Raw genomic sequence first — 18,310 nt, 5'->3', positions numbered from 1 at the left:
TTTATATTCTCACACACAATAATCTCACTCAACTTAGTCTCACACACTGTAGTCTCACACATTATAGCCTCGCACACTATAGTCTCACACATTGTAGTCTCACACACTATAGTCTCGCGCACAATAGTCTCGAACTCTGTAGTCTCACACACTATAGTCTCCCACACTCTAGTCTCACACCCTTTATTCTCAAACACAATAATCTTGCACACTATTGTCTCACACTCTGTATTCTCGCACACTCTAGTCTCACACACTATAGTCTCACACACTGTAGTCTCACATACAGTTGTCTCGCACACTATAGTCTCGCACACTACAGTCTCAAACACTAGTCTCAAAAACTGTAGTCTCACATACTGTTGTCTCACACACTGTAGTCTCTCTCACTACAGTCTCACTCACTATAATCTCACCAACTATAGTCTCAAACACTGTAGTTTCACACACTATAGCCTCAAACACTATAGTCCCACACACTATAGTGTCACATACTGTTGTCTCAAACACTGTAGCCTCACACACTATAGTCTAACACACACACTGTATTCTCACACAACATAGTCTCACACACTGTAGTTTCACACATTGTAGTTTCACACACTATAGTCTCACACACTATAGTCTCACACTCTGTTGACTCAAACACTGTTGTCTCACTCACTGTAGTCTAACACACTATAGTCTCACATACTGTACTTTCACACACTAGAGTCACACACTGTACTCTATCACACTAGAGTCTCACACACTATAATCTCAAAAACTGTACTTTCACACACTGTAGCCACACACACTACAGTCTCTCACACTATAGTCTCACAAACTTTAGTCTCACAGACTTTTGTCTCACAGATTGTAGTCTCACACACTATAGTCTCGAACACTATAGTCACAAACTGTGTAGTCTCACACACTGCAGTCTCATAACTATAGTCTCACACTTTGTCTCTAACACTGTTGTCTCAAACACTGTAGTCTTAAACACTATAGTCTCACTCACTATAGTCTCGAACACTATAGTTTTATATTCTGTAGTCTAACACTCTGTAGTCTCACACAGTGTAGTCCTACACACTGTTGTCTCAAACAGTGTAGTGTCACACACAATCGTCTCACACTATAATTTCAAAAACTCTACTCTCAAACACTGTAGTCTCACACTATATAGTCTTACACACTACAGTCTCACACTCTGTAGTCTCACGCACTGTTGTCTCATACACTGTAGTCTCAAACACTGTAGTCTCACGCACTGTTGGATCAAACACTGTAGTCTCACACACCGTAGTTTCGCTCACTGTAGTCTCACACACTGGAGTCTCACACATTATTGTCTCAAAAACTGAACTCTTACACTATAAACTCACACTATAGTCTCACACGCTGTATTCTCACACAATATAGTCTTACACACTAAAGTCTCACACACTATAGTCTCACACACTGTAGTCTCACTCACTGTAGTGTCACACACTGGAGTCTCACACTCTGTTGTCTCAAACACTGTAGTCTCACATACTGTAGTCTAACACACTATAGTCTCACACACTATTGTCTCACACACACTGTACTCTCACACCATACAGTCTCACACACTATAGCCACACACTGTAGTCTCACTCACTGTAGTCTCAAACACTGGAGTCTCACACTCTGTTGACTCAAACACTGTAGTCTCACACATTGTAGTTTCACACACTATAGTCTCACACACTATAGTCTCATACTCTGTTGTCTCAAACACTGTACTCTCACACACTCTAGTCTCGAACACTATAGTCTTAATCTCTGTAATCTCACACACTGTAGTCTCATAACTATAGTTTAACACACTATTGTCTCGCACACTATAGTCTCACACATTGTAGTCTCACACACTGTTGTATCGCACACAATACTCTCAAGCACTGTAGTCTCAATCACTGTAGTCTCCCACACTATAGTCTCGCACACTGTCGTCTCACACAATATAGACTCACACACTATAGTCTCACACACTATAGTCTCACGCACTAGAGTCTTAAACACTATAGTCTCACACACTGAAGTCTCACACTCTGTAATCTTACACTATAGTCTCACACACTAGTCTCACACTGTACTCTCACACACTAGAGTCTCACACACTGTGCTCTTTCACACTAGAGTCTCACACACTGTAGTCTCACACACTATTGTCTCACACACTATAGTCTAACTCTATAGTCTCGAACACTATAGTCTCGCACACTGTAGTCTCACACACTATAGTATTACACACTGTAGTCTCACACACTATACTCTCACACACTGTAGTCTCAAACACTGTAGTCTCACACACTGTAGTCCCACTCACTATAATCTCGCAAACTATAGTCTCACACACTGTAGTCTCACACCCAATAGTCTCAAAAACTGCACTCTCACACACTGTAGTCTCACACACTACAGTCTCACACACTAGAGTCTCACACACTATAGTCTCATACAGTATAGTCTCGCACACTATAGTCTCGCACATTGTAGTCTCACACACTATAGTATCACACACTGTAGTCTCACACACACTGTACTCTCACACAATATAATCTCACACACTGCTGTTTCACACACTGTACTCTCAAACAATATGGTCTCACACACTGTAGTATCTCACTCTGTTGTCTCAAACACTGTAATCTCACACACTGTAGTCTCCCTCACTATAGTCTCACACACTATTGTCTCACACACACTGTACTCTCACACAATATAGTTTCACACACTACACTTTCACACACTGTACTCTCAAACACTATAGTCTCTCACATTATAGTATCACACTCTGTTGTCTCAAACACTGTAGTATCACATACTGTAGTCTCACACATTGTAGTCTCACACACTGCACTCTCATACACTATAGTCTCACACACTATAGTCTCTCACACTGTAGTCTCAAAAACTGTACTCTCACACACTGTAGTCGCACACACTACAGTATCACACACTATAGTCTCACACACTGTAGTCTCACACACTTTTCTCTCAAATATTGTAGTCTCACACACTATAGTCTCGAACACTATAGTCTTAATCTCTGTAATCTCCCACACTGTAGTCTCATAACTATAGTTTAACACACTATTGTCTCGCACACTATAGTCTCGAACACTATAGTTTAAACTCTGTAGTCTAACACTTTGTAGTCTCACACACTATAGTCTCACACATTGTAGTCCCACACACTGTTGTCTCAAACACTGTAGTCTCACACACAATAGTCTCATACACTATAGTTTCAAAAACTGTACTCTCACACAATGTAGTCTCAAACACTATAGTCTCACACACACTGTACTCTCACGCAATATGGTTTCACACACTGTAGTCTCACACACTGTAGTTTCACACACTGTACTCTCAAACACTGTAGTCTCACATACTATAGTCTCATACTCTGTTGTCTCAAACACTGTAGTCTCACACACTGTAGTCTCACTCACTATAGTCTCAAACACTATTGTCTCACACCATATAATCTCATACACTGTAGTCTCACACGCTGTAGTCTCCCACACTACAGTCTCACACACTATTGTCTCACACACACTGTACTCACAGACCATATAGTCTCACACACTGTTGTCTCAAACACTGTAGTCTCACACACTGTAGTCGCAGACACTGTAGTCTCACACACTACAGTTTCACACACTATAGTATCACACACTTTAGTCTCACACATTTTTGTCTCAAAGATTGTAGTCTCACACACTATAATCTCGAACACTATAGTCTCAAACTCTGTAGTCTTCCACACTTTAGTCTCACACACTATAGTCTCGCACACTATAGTCTCGAACACTATTGTCTTAAACTCTGTAGTCTAACACGCTGTAGTCTAACACGCTGTAGTCTCACACACTATAATCTCACCCATTGTAGTCCCACACACTGTTGTCTCAAACAATATAGTCTCGCACACAATAGTCTCATACACTATAGTTTCAAAAACTGTACTCTCACACAATGTAGTCTCACACACACTGTACTCTCACACAATATGGTTTCACACCCTGTAGTCTCACACACTGAAGTTTCACACACTGTAGTCTCCAACACTATAGTCTCATACTTTGTTGTCTCAAACACTGTAGTCTCACACATTGTAGTCGCACACGCTATAGTCTCACACACTGTAGTCTCACATACTGTAGTCTCACACACTGTAGTCTCACACCCGGTACTCTCACGCACTATAGTCTCACACACTATAGTCTCACACACTATAATCTCAAAAACTGTACTCTCACAGACTGTAGTCTCACACACTATAGTCTCACACACAGTAGTCTCACACACTGTAGTTGCATACACTATAGTGTCACACTGTAGTCTCACACACTTTTGTCTAAAAGATTGTAGTCTCACACACTATAGTCTCGAACACTATAGTCTCAAACTCTGTAGTCTCTCACACTTTATTCTCAGACACAATAGTCTCAAACACTGTAGTCTTACACACTATCGTCTCACATATTGTAGTCTCAAACAATGTAGTCTCACACACTATAGTCTCACACATTTTATTATCGCACACTACAGTCTCTCACACTATAGTGTCTAACACTGTAGTCTCACACACTATAGTCTCAAACACTATAGGTTCGGTCACTATAGTCTCACACACTAGAGTCTCAAACACTTCAGTCTCACATACTGTAGTCTCACATATTGTAGTCTCACACACTGTAGTCTCACACACTGTAGTCTCACACACTATAGTTTCAGACACTATGGTCTCACACACTATAGTCTGAGACACTGTAATCTCACATACTCTAGTCTCACACACTTTAGTCTCGCACACTATAGTCTCGCACACTATAGTCTCACACACTGTTATCTCACACACTATAGTCTCGAACACTATTGTCTCGCACACTATTGTCTCGCACACTATTTTCTCCCATACTTTAGTCTCACGCACTATAGTCTCGCACTCTGTAGTCTCGCACATTGTAGACCCTCACTATTGTCTCATACACTGTAGTCTCACACACTGAAAGAAAGACCTGGGGGTTGATATCACACCGAACCTGTCCCCAGAGGCCCACATCAAAAGAATATCATCAGCGGCATATGCTAGACTGGATAACATAAGAACTGTCTAGAAACTTGTGTAAGGAATCTTTCAGAACCCTGTATACCACTTATGTAAGACCAGTCCTGGAGTATGCAGCTCCAGGCTAGAGTCCATACCTAGTTAAACACAAGACAAAGTTAGAGAAGATTCAGCGGTATGCCACCAGGCTCGTCTCGTCCTCGTCCACTGAGAGGATTGAGCTACGAGGAAAGGCTAATGGAGTTGAACTTCACATCCCAGGAAAACAGAAGAGTAAGGGGAGACATGATAACCACCTACAAAATTCTCAGGGGAATTGACAGGGTGGACAAAGACAAACTCTTCAGCACGGGTGGGACACGAACAAAGGGACACAGGTGGAAACTTAGTACCCAGATGAGCCACAGAGACGTTAGAAAGAATTTTTTCAGTGTCAGAGTAGTTAATAAATGGAATGCACTAGAAAGTGATGTGGTGGAGGGTGACACCATACACAGTTTCAAAGGTAGATATGATAGAGCCCAGTAGGCTCAGGAATCTGTACACCAGTTGACTGACAGTTGAGAGGCGGGATCATAGAGCCAAAGCTCAACCCCCGCAAGCACAATTAGGTGAGTACAAATTAGGTGAGTACACTGTAGTCTCAAATACTATAGTCTCACACATTGTAGTCTCACACAATGTAGTCTCACACACTATTGTCTCACACACTGTAGTTTTACACACTACAGTCTCACACACTTTAGTCTCAAATACTATAGTCTCAAATACTGTAGTCTTACACACTGTAGTCTAACACACACTTTAGTCTCACACACTGTAGTCTCACACACTGTAATCTCACACAATATTGTCTCATCATAGTCTCACACACTATTGTTACGCATTCTATAGTCTCGCACACAATATTCTCGAACACAATATTTTCTCACACCCTAGTCTCACACTGTAATCTCGCAAACTATAGTCTCACACATTGTAGTCTCACACACTATAGTCTCGCACACAATAATCTCGAACTCTGTAGTCTCACACACTAGTCTCCCGCACTGTAGTCTCACACCCTGTATTCTCACATGCAATAATCTCGTACACTATTGTCTAACACTCTGTATTCTCCCACACTATAGTCTTGCACACTATAGATTCACACACTGTAGTCTCACACACTATAGTCTCACGCACTATAGTCTCACACACTGTACTCTCACACACAGTAGTCTCACACACTATAGGTTCGGACACTATAGTCTCACACACTATAGTCTCACACACAACAGTCTCACATACTGTAGTCTCACACACTGTAGTCTCACACACTATAGTCTCACACACTATAGTCTCGCACACAGAAGTCTCACACACTATAGTGTAAACACTGTAGTCTCACACACTGTAGTCTTAAACACTATAGTCTCACATACTGTAGTCTCACACACTGTGCTCTGGAACACTGTAATCTCACACACCTTAGTCTCACACACTGTAGTTTCACACACTGTAGTCTCACACATTATAGTCTCGCACACTATAGTCTCATACATTATTGTCTCGCTCACTATAGTCTCACCCACTGTAATCTCACACACTATAGTGTTACACACTATAGTCTCGCACACTATTGTCTCGCACACTATTTTCTCGCACACTATAGTCTGGCACATTGTGGACCCTAACTATAGTCTCTCACACTGTAGTCTCATACACTCTAGTCTCACACACTGTACTCTCACACACTGTAGTCTCACACACTGTACTCTCACACACTGTAGTCTCACACACTATAGTCTCAAATACTGTAGTCTCATATACTGTAGTCTCACACACTGAAGGTTCGCACACTATAGTCTCAAATACTGTAGTTTCAAATACTGTAGTCTCACACACTGTAGTCTAACACACACTGTAGTTTCACACACAGAAGTCTCACACACTGTAGTCTCACACACTATAATCTCACACACTATAGTCTCACACACTATAGTCTCGCACACTGTTGTCTCGAACATTGTAGTCTCACACAATGTAGTCTCACACACTGTAGTTTCATACACTGTAGTCTGAAACACTGTAGTCTCACATAATGTAGTCTCACAAACTGTATTCTCACACACTATAATCTCACACACTGTAGTCTCACACACTGTTGTCTCAAACACTGTAGTCTCACACACTGTACTCTCACACACTAGAGTCTCACACACTGTAGTCTCACACTTTATAGTCTCACTCACTATAGTCTCACACACTAGAGTCTCACACACTGTAGTCCCACACACTATATTCTCACTTACTATAGTCTCGAACAATATAGTCTCATACACTATTGTCTCGCTCACTATAGTCTCACCCTCTGTAATCTCACACACTATAGTGTTACACACTATAGTCTCGCACACTATTGTCTCGCACACTATTTTCTCGCACACTATAGTCTCTCACACTGTAGCTCATACACTCTAGTCTCACACAGTATAGTCTCACACACTGTACTCTCACACACTGTACTCTCACACACTGTAGCCTCACACACTGTAGTCTCACACACTATAGTCTCAAATACTGTAGTCTCAAATACTGTAGTCTCACACACAAGTTTCACATACTATAGTCTCAAATACTGTAGTTTCAAATACTGTAGTCTCACACACTGAAGTCTAACACACACTGTAGTTTCACACACAGAAGTCTCACACACTGTAGTCTTACACACAATAACCTTGCACACTATAGTCTCACGCATTGTAGTCTCACACACTATAGTCTCGCACACAATAGTCTCGATCTCTGTAGTGTCACACACTATAGTCTCCCACACTGTAATCTCACACCCTTTATTCTCACACACAATAATCTTGCACACTATTGTCTCGCACTTTGTATTTTCGCACACTTTAGTCTCACACATTATAATCTCACACACTATAGTCTCACACACTATAATCTCACACACTGTAGTCTCACACACTGTTGTCTCAAACACTGTAGTCTCACACAGTGTAGTCGCACACACACTATAGTCTCCAGTACTGTAGTCTCACACTCTATAGTCTCACTCACTAAGATCTCAGTTATATAGACCACTGCTAATGTTCAAATTACTTTCTTTTGTGATTTTGAACACTAGCAGTGGTCTATATAACTTAGATCCATTTTTAATAGATCAATTAAAGGGCGATTTAAGTAAGATCATTAGAACACATTTGTCTCACTAATTCATTGTATATATTTACTATTTTATGCTATAATTATCTATGTGTTGACCTGTGTGTGGTTGCTGCATCAGATGGGCCAATGGGCTGCATCAGATGGGCCAATAGGTCGTCTGCAGTGTCCACGTATTGCACCTCACCTCACTCCACCATTCTCTCCTGCCTATTTATGTCCAGTATTCGATATGTAAAATTACTCCTTCTGAAGATGTATTAATATACGAAAGTACTTAAGGAAATTCCTGTTTCATTTTTCCTCCGTGGTCTGACATTGTCACATTTTTAATCACGTGTTTATTTTCGTGATATACACACACACACACACATATATATATACATATATATATATATATATATATATATATATATATATATATATATATATATATATATATACAACTTTAGAACACTTTCCCACCAGGAGACTCGAACCCTAGCCAGCACAGAAGCCTTCCAGCAACTGGCATAACAGGTATGCCTTAACCCTCTCCACCACCTGCTCAGACCCTTAAAAGAGATGGTAATTTCGGAGTATTTAAATACACCAAAGATCACCACCTCCCAAGAGCACTAGAGCAAGTGAGGGGTCATTTAGACGTTAATTTCATCAAATCCCTGTTAATATGGGAAGACACAGTGTCTATGCTTAAGGCACAACTCTCCTAAACACGAGAGTGAAGTATACAACTTTAGAACTTATATATACTTTAGAAGTATACAACTTTCCTGGTGGGAAAGTGTTCTAAAGTTGTATACTTCACTCTCGTGTTTAGGAGAGTTGTGCCATATATATATATATATATATATATATATATATATATATATATATATATATATATATATATCTGAAAACTCACACCCCAGAAGTGACTCGAACCCATACTCCCAGAAGCAACTTGTGTTCCTCACGTGTTGCCCCAAAGAATGAGGTGATTTGGTAAAATGCTATGCCCAAGATAACTATCCGAGTGCCGGCGGTGGGGTGGTTCAAATAGCCTCGGCTATCACCTCATTTTGTCCGGTCGTGATGGTCAAGTGGATTAAGGCGTCTTGTACATACCAGATGCGTTGCTTCTGGGAGTATGGGTTCGAGTCACTTCTGGGGTGTGAGTTTTCAGTTGCATATGTCCTGGGGACCATTCAGGCTTGTTCGCATATATATATATATATATATGTGTGTATACACATATACACATATGTGTATACAGTAGCCAGAACATCATACTCGGCCTACTATGCAAGGCCAAATTTGCCTAATAAGCAAAGTTTTCCTGAATTTATATATTTTTGTATAAAAGCAGGATTGTTTCATCATGGGGATGAAACAATCGGGATGATAGCGGACAGAGTGTATCGCGATTCGGCCTGTCCTCCTCTTGACATAATTACACTGATTATAAAAATGACACTGATTATAAAATATAAATATTGAATTTTGTCACATGATACTTGAGAATGAACCATGGAGGTTCGAAATGTTTTGCAAATTGTATAAATAAGTGTAATACATTCTATAGTAATGAACCATGGAGGTTCGAAACGTTTTGCAAATTGTATAAATAAGTGTAATACATTCTATAGTAATGGATGTATTGAATGAAGCGGATCTAATTATCAACCATATTAGGCCGGTCTCGTGGACCATCTTAGACCGAAAACAGAAATTAGACAGAAAACATTCTAAAGAAACTACTCCAAGCTTGTACTAAAGATGCACCCTTCTTGAGCCCGGATGGGCACATGTATAAGCAAGTAGATGGGGTCGATATGGGTTCTCCCCTAGGTGTCCTGTTTGCGAACTTCTACATGGGTACCATCGAACAGAAGGTCTTAGTCGACATGAACTTGAAACCGGCCATATACTGCAGGTATGTTGACGACATTTTTACACAGGTACCTGATTTCAGACATCTGCAGGAGCTGAAAGAGGCATTTGAGCGGAATTCTGTGTAGCGTTTCACTTACGAGATGGAGAAAGATGGGAAGCTGCCCTTTCTAGATGTAACAGTCATGTATAGGAGCGCAGGGTTTCCACACTGCAATCTACACTAAGGAAACAAACATAGGAATGTGCCTCAATGCCAATAGTGACTGCCCAGACAGGTACAAGAGGAGTGTTGTTAACTCTTATGTCGACCGTGCTCTCAGCCACAGCTCGTTAATGAGATTTTTCTCTCCGCAACACCTCTCCCTCCTAATTTACCCAGACATCACACTAATTGTGCGCAATTTAAATGTACGTCAAGAGGAGGAGGAGGATCTGCTTGACTCTATAAATAATGACGGGTTTCCCATACGAGGCGAGGGGCCAACATTGACTCAAGAGGAGATTAATATGCTTATTCATTTCTGGACTGATGAATTAATGGAGAAGATATCCCTTTACTTAGAAAAGAAAGAGGGGTCCAATGTCTTGGTTGAGCATCTCACATGTTTTTATATTTACTGCGCGCAGATTGAACATCCAATAAGATTAGGTTTGCATATTGAGTATCCTAGAAGCCTGCGGGGGAAGAGACTAGTTTTCAGTCCAGAGGATGAGGCTAATATCTGCCTTATGCAGTGTGTTGCAGCATTTAAATATTAAGCCCACGGCATGCATCTGGATATTATTCACGCTATATCTGTGAATGCTAGCTGGTGTTTCAGGCACATTAATTGGCCCGCCGATGTTAATTATGCAGTAACATTTGAGGACATCGACAAGGTGGAGAAAATTAATAGGGTTAGTATATTAATTTATTCGCTAGAAAGGGATGAGAATGCAAGTCGTCAACGACACTATATCACACTAGCTAGGAAAGGAGAAGGGGGACATAAAGATGTAATACCATTGCTGATGTTGGAATCTCAACACTTAGTATGAATAAATGATTTTAACCGTTATGTACGCAATATTATTAACTCACATTCCAAAAAGTTCCTATATCACCATAGCTTTTGTCATTGTTGTTTGTTAGTGCTCCCAGCAGATCGTATGCAGTCTCACGAAGATACCTGTAAGGTGCATCAGACTTTCAAATTTTATCCAGCAGAGAGGCAGATTACTTTCCGTAACTATGGGCGGGGATATGGTCCTAGCCACTTGTGCCTTTATAACTTCGAGTGCATGTTAGACCACTCAAACAGAATCAAGAGGGGGCTTGTATCCTATGGACTTCACATGTCTCAGCAACAGCAAGCTATATTTGAGACAAAAGCTGACTGTGTACTCTGTGATGAACCGTTTAATGGGGATGATGTAATCAAAGTCAGACATTACGACCACACAATAAGATTTCACAATTATAAAGCTGCTTAATGTGATAGATGTAACTTGCAGTGTGTAAATTCATACAAGTTCCTCACAACGCTTCCTATGACTTAGGAGTAATTCTAAACGAGATGAAAGATAGACCGAGGATGGAAATAGATATATTAGCTAGGGATGGATTTAAGTTTATGAAAGTTGATGTGAACAACTTAAGATTTTTGGACCGTTTATCTCAATGGTTCACTAGGAAGAATAGCGAAAGACCATATTGATAGTGGAAAATCTACTACTTTCACTTTGACTAAGTTAAAGGGTGTAAATAAAGCTGCTATCCCCAAACTGATGAAGGGTAAACAATCATTCTGCTATGATTACTTTTCATCTATGAGTGTACTAGACGAACCTCACCTTCCTTCACGTGATAAATTTTACAACACACTGAAAGACGAGGCACTATCAGGAAAAGATTATAAACAAGCGTTAGAAATTTTTGATCTAGCTAAATGTCGCAACATAGGGAAGTATCTGCTCCTTTACCTCAAAGTGGACACAGGTTTGCTAGCTGATGTGTTCACAGTCTGGCGAGATACCATGCTTGCTCTCTACAAATTAGACATTTCTCACTACATTTCTTTACCCTCATTTGCTTGGGATGCATTCTTGCTTAAATCTAAAGTTGAACCTGATGTTGTGTCAGACCCATTGTTATATGATTTACTTCACCGGAATCTCCGAGGTGGGTTCACCAGTGTAACGAGACAGTACACGAATGTGGAGAACAGGCACACAGGTCTCGATCTAGGTGATGATAGTAGTTACATCCTCTACCTGGATTTTAACAGTCTATATGGAGCGTGTATGACTGAACTGCTCCCTTGCGGAGGGATCCGGAAATTGATTCACAATGAGTGTGATGCGCTACTAGAGCAAGGCTTGGAGAATCACATGTGACGGGTCCAAGGGGGTATTGGGTGTTGTATGATACATTGCAGGTTAGTCTGGAGGTCACGAGGTATACGGATGAACTGCCCCTTGTTCTTTCACATACTTGTATTACCGAGGAACACATTTCACCTTACAGTATGAATATTCTTACAGAAGAAAGACGTGGCTTGCCTAAAAAAAAACACTAAAGTAATTACTTCTCATCTCCCTCAGAAAGACTATCTGGTTAGTCTGCAGTTAGTCTGGACTTGTTACAATTGTTCATACATATTGGATTAGAGGTCGCTAAAGTTTATTTATTTATTTATTTATTTATTTATATATATATATACAAGAAGGTACATTGGGTTTGTGAGAATACATTGGATAGGACAGTAATTACATTCTTGTAAAGCCACTAGTACGCGCAGCGTTTCGGGCAGGTCCTTAATCTAGCAGATAATTTTAAGTAGGTAAGTTCAATCAGAATTGATAAATGAAAGATACATTACAAGAGAAAAATGAGATGAGAGAGATAAGTAAGTATATTAAAGCACATTGTTATATTAAAGCTCTGATTGATTACATTGACAGCTTGATTAGTAATTTAAACAAGATTAATAGACACCATACAGCAGATTGACAGCACATATAAGACAGCAATGATCACAATGGTAAAGATGTTCAGAATGGGTACATAAAGATTGGGAGACTGGGTAGCAAAAGATACAGATAAACAAGATTTATAAACACCATACAATAGAATGGCAGCACATAAGAAAACAGCAATGATCTCAATTGTAAAGATGTTCAAATTGGGAACAAAAAGGTTGGGAGATTGGGTAGCAATAGATACAGTGCAATTTTAAGGCAAAAAGAGAAAAACTATGAAGATGAAATTAGGTACTTTTTAGTATTGATTTTGAATGATGTAAAAGTTGGACAGCTTTTCAATTCAGTAGGGAGTGAATTCCATAAACTGGGTCCCTTTATTTGCATAGAGTGTTTACACAAATTAAGTTTAACTCTGGGGATATCGAAGAGATATTTATTTCTGGTGTGGTGATAATGGGTCCTATTACATCTGTCCAGGAAGAGTTTCAGACAAGGATTTGCATTTAAGAATAGGGTTTTGTAAATGTAGTTGACACAAGAGAATTTGTGGAGTGAGATTATGTTTAGCATGTTTAGGGAGTTAAACAAGGGGGCTGTGTGTTGTCTGAAAGCAGAATTTGATATTATTCTGATAGCAGATTTTTGCTGGGTGATGATGGACTTGAGGTGGTTTGCAGTGGTTGAACCCCATGCACAGATACCATAGTTGAGATAGGGATAGATTAGTGCATAATATAGAGAGATGAGAGCAGAGTTAGGAACATAATATCTGATTTTGGAGAGTATACCAACTGTTTTAGAGACTTCCTTAGTTATGTGTTGTATGTGGGTGCTGAAGTTGAGTCTCTTGTCTAGGAATATGCCAAGAAACTTACCATCATTTTTATTGCTAATGTTTACATTGTCAATCTGAAGCTGAATTGTATTTGTAGATTTGCTTCCAAATAGGATGTAGTAGGTCTTTTCTATGTTAAGTGTTAGTTTGTTGGTTGACATTCATAAGTGGACTTTTTTTAGTTCATTATTAACAACATCATTTAGTGTATGTGGGTTGGGGTTGGAGTAAATGAGGGTAGTATCATCGGCAAACAAAATAGGTTTCAGAATGTTAGAGACATTAGGCAGATCATTAATGTATATAAGAAATAGTAGGGGTCCCAAGATGCTGCCCTGAGGCATTCCAACGGTTATTGGTAGAATGGGAGAGATTATATTATTGATGGCTACACATTGGTGTCTATCACTAAGATAGGATTGGATATAGTCCAGTGCATGGCCTCGGATTCCATAATGATGGAGTTTACATAAGAGGTAATCGTGATTAACAGTATCAAAAGCCTTTCTCAGGTCAATGAAGAGTCCAATTGGAAACTCCTTTTTGTCAAGGGCAGAGTAAATTATATCAAGGAGACTAATAATTGCATCGTTTGTACTCTTTTGAGAGCGGAAGCCAAACTGACAGGGGCTAAGAATGTCGAATTTTACGAGATAGGAGTAGAGCTGTTTGTAGATAATTTTTTCAAATATTTTTGATAGTATGGGTAGGTTCGATATTGGTCTGTAGTTGTTTATGTCTGACGGATTACCTCCTTTATGAACTGGCGTTACTCTTGCGTTTTTAAGGATATCAGGGAAGGTATGACACTCAAGGGATTTGTTGAACAGCAGAGCTATAGGTGGTGCAAGGGCATGGGAGGCGCTCTTGTATACAATGGATGGGATTTCACTGATGTTCCCAGCTTTGTTTTTTAGTGAGTGTATGATGGACACAACATCTGACGGGCTGACTGGTGAGAGGAGAAGAGAGTTTGGATAGCTGCCTGAGAGATATGTGTTGATATGTGTCTGAGTCTGTGGGATTTTACTTGCAAGGTTAGCACCTATCGATGAAAAGAAGCTATTAAATTCATTCGCCATTTCTAAGTCAGATGACAGTGTAAGGCCATCCTTAGAGAGTGTTATCTGGTTGTGGAAGTGTTGTTTAGTTCCCAGGATGTTAGAGATGGTATTCCATGTGCTTTTCATGTTGCCTTTTGCTTCTTTGAATCTAGTCTCATAATATGAAAGTTTTGCTTTTCTTATGATACTGGTAAGCACTGACGAGTACCTTTTAACTACTTCCATTGAAATTAGACCACTCCTAAATTTCTTTTCGTATTCATGTTTTTTGTTGATTGATTTAATTATGCCACTAGTGAGGAGAGATTGCCTAAAGCTGATTCACTATGTAGCCTGAATGAAAGTTTTTTGGTTTCTGGTGGTGATGTGTCAATGTTTGCTATGAGGAAAGTAGGATAGTGGTCAGTTGTTCTGTCATAAATTACCCCAGATGTAAGGGGAGCTGTTATATTAGTCCATAGGTGATCCAGGGTAGTGGCAGATGTTTGAGTGACTCGGGTGGGCTTGGTGATTGTGGGGATTAACATACAGGAGTGCATGCTGTTACGGAAATAGTCAACTTGAGGGTTGTTTTGAAGACCCAGGTCAATATTGAAATCACCTCCCAGAATAATGTGATTTTTGTTGAGATTGTTATTTATGATAAGATTCCTTACGTTGTCTGAGAATAAAGCTATGTTGGTATTAGGAAATCTATAGATGGCACCGATTATCAGGGAGGATTTAAGGGATTTACTGGAGAACTTGGCAAAGGTATATTCACAATAGTCGTCTCTATCACTAATGACACTATTGCAAGTGAAGGTATCTTTGTAATATATTGCTGTACCGCCACCTTTTTTGTTAGGCCTGCAGTTATGAATGGCTTTATAACCAGCTAAATTGTAGAGTTGGGTATAGTCATTACTTAGCCAAGTTTCTGTTAAAATGATGAAAGATAATTTAGTACCTAGTGCTGTAAGTAGTGCATTTATATCATCAAAATGTTTGCCAAGTGACCTAACATTTTGATTGTAAACTGATAAGCAGGTGCTATTTAGGAGTTAGTTTTTTTGCAAGATTTGCTTTGTAATACCTGCAATAGTGATGATCAATGTGCTGATGAGTGTGGATATGGGACAGAAGATTTCGATCAGGATCAATATCAGTAAGCATATAGATAAGAATGTCACGATACAACAAGTTCATGACATCTACAAATTTGAGCAGGAGACCAACCTTAAAGACTTCATTGAAACCAATGTTCGTGAGCGTGCCAGCACCAAATGTGCGAGAAAAAAGTCTTTCAAACTCGCATCAAACTCTATATATGGAAAGAGTCTCACAGATGTTACTAAACATGGGAACAAACACTATCTAGTCACAGATCGTAGAGGCTTCCTGAAATACACCCGAAACCCTTTCTTCAAGCGGATCCTTTTGCTGTGTAAGGATCGTGTGATATATGCACTATCAAGCAGAAGACTCTCCTAGTCAACACTCCTACTTACCTGGGTTATCATATACCTCAAATTGCTAAGAGGCGTCTCTATGAGTTCTGGTATGATGTTGTCAAACAAGCGTATGGGGATAAAGCGAGTCTATTATATACAGACACAGACTCTTTCATCATTTAACTCAACTGCCGGGATGTGTTTGAAGAGCTGAATAAGTCTCCGCTCTTTGACTGTATGGATTTTAGTAACTTTCATGACACACATCCATCCTACTCAAAGTGCGTGAAGGTGAACTAGGATTGCTCAAGTCAGAAATAGGCTCTAAAATTATTAACATATTAATTGCTCTCAGACCTAAAACATACTCTTTCACCACTCAAGATGGAGAGCACACTTGTAAGTGTAAGGGTGTACCATACCACCTACAAGAAAAACTCTCACATGACTCTTTTCAGCACATTCTTGAAACAAACACTTCAATCAGATTTGTGTCTAGGTCTATACGTACTGTGCAAGGAAAGATCTGTACATATCGCAATATATGCAGAGGATTGTCAGCATTTGACGATAAACGCTACATGCTAAGCCCCACACAGTCCCTAGCGTATGGTCATTCAGATATCCACAATAACAATGATGATGATGAGATGGTTGTAGAAGTGGGCGAGGAGGAGATTGGTGGGATATAAGAAGTGTTTATGGAGGAGGATGATAATGTTTGATGACTAATGATGACTGTAAATGACTATTGTTTGTATAAATACCTCGACCATTTCCTTAGTTTTAGCAGTCTTAACGTAGCATCTATCGTGGACAGTTCCTATGATATAATCCACGAGGAACATCTAGATATATTCCGAGAACCGTCTCAGGTTATTATAGCTGGTTATTCAAATAGCAGAAAATCATTTTTGTGCAGTAAACTTGTAAGGAAGTATCAACACAAGTTCTCCTCAATAATTGTATGCGGTGGGGGATACTCTGAATTGCGGTCAGACCCTCAAATTAAAAGGAAGCTGATGAGCATTCAACCATTATTGATCTTGTGGAAGAGTGACTGAATAAGGACTCACATATTTTAGTAATCTATGATGACCTTTTTACAGAGTCTGCTAATTCGAAAATAGTATCTGATATCTTTACTAGAGGTCGGCATTTCATGATTTTCGTTATATTAATTACTCAAAATATATTTTTCCCTTGTAAATATTCGAGGAATATTAGTTTAAATATTTCTCATTTCATATTAGTTAAATCAAGAGACCTCTCACAAATTGAAACACTCGGACGACAAATGTTTGGGAAACAAGATTCAAAGAAATTTATGGAGTTATATAAGAAAGTTATTAGCCAACCCTACGGCTATTTGCTAGTAGATCTGGGCTCGAACACTCCCTCTGCTATAACATTGCTCGGTAATATTGTTCACGAACCATCCTATGATATAGTTTACCAATGGTGAGCAAGAAGGATGTATATAACGCCACCTCATCTACCGGGGGCTTGGAGGCGTGCATAGGTTGTATAATGCTGCTAAATTAATTAATTCTAGTATAACTCTATCCAATGTAAGGGATTATCTGAAAACCTCTGAGTCCTATATGCTGCATTATTTACAACCACGTAAATTCCCGCAGCGATGGGTATTAAGCCCTAAACCGTGTCTATTACAAGCTATAGACCTGGCTGAGATGAGTTTATTGGACAAACATAATGATGGGGTGAATTACTAACTCGTATGTGTAGATGTATTCTCCTGGTTCACCCAAGTATTACCCTTATGCGGCAAGGATGGGAAAAGTACCAGTAAAGCTCCGTCTTTAATTCTAGATTCACCTGATTCTCAGGGAGTACGCAAAGTTAATTCTGATCGAGGTGGTAA

At 39.6% G+C, this 18,310-nt stretch overlaps 1 protein-coding gene across 6 annotated transcripts in view; it reads right to left on the bottom strand.

Annotated features, from left to right (window-relative positions):
• The window catches only part of LOC123761018 (sulfotransferase 1A1), a 286,372-nt gene that overhangs the window by 191,651 nt on the left and 76,411 nt on the right, over positions 1 to 18,310 (bottom strand). The window contains exon 2 of one of the 6 annotated variants that reach the window (XM_069339322.1): positions 11,234 to 11,298. The exons of 4 other annotated variants lie outside the window; for them this stretch is intronic. Coding sequence is in view for 1 of the 2 variants with exons in the window: in XM_069339317.1 (XP_069195418.1) it covers positions 11,234 to 11,248 (15 nt within the window). In the remaining variant the exon portion in view is untranslated. Of the gene's footprint in view, positions 1 to 11,233; positions 11,299 to 18,310 lie in introns of those variants that run through there. One more of the 6 variants, XM_069339317.1, reaches the window with a different exon arrangement.

The sequence above is a fragment of the Procambarus clarkii genome, chromosome 41 (assembly GCF_040958095.1).
Source record: "Procambarus clarkii isolate CNS0578487 chromosome 41, FALCON_Pclarkii_2.0, whole genome shotgun sequence".
NCBI classification, from domain to species: Eukaryota; Metazoa; Arthropoda; class Malacostraca; order Decapoda; family Cambaridae; genus Procambarus; species Procambarus clarkii.
The sequence above is the reverse complement of the archived record's forward strand: the minus strand, read 5'-3'. Positions and strand labels throughout refer to the sequence as shown.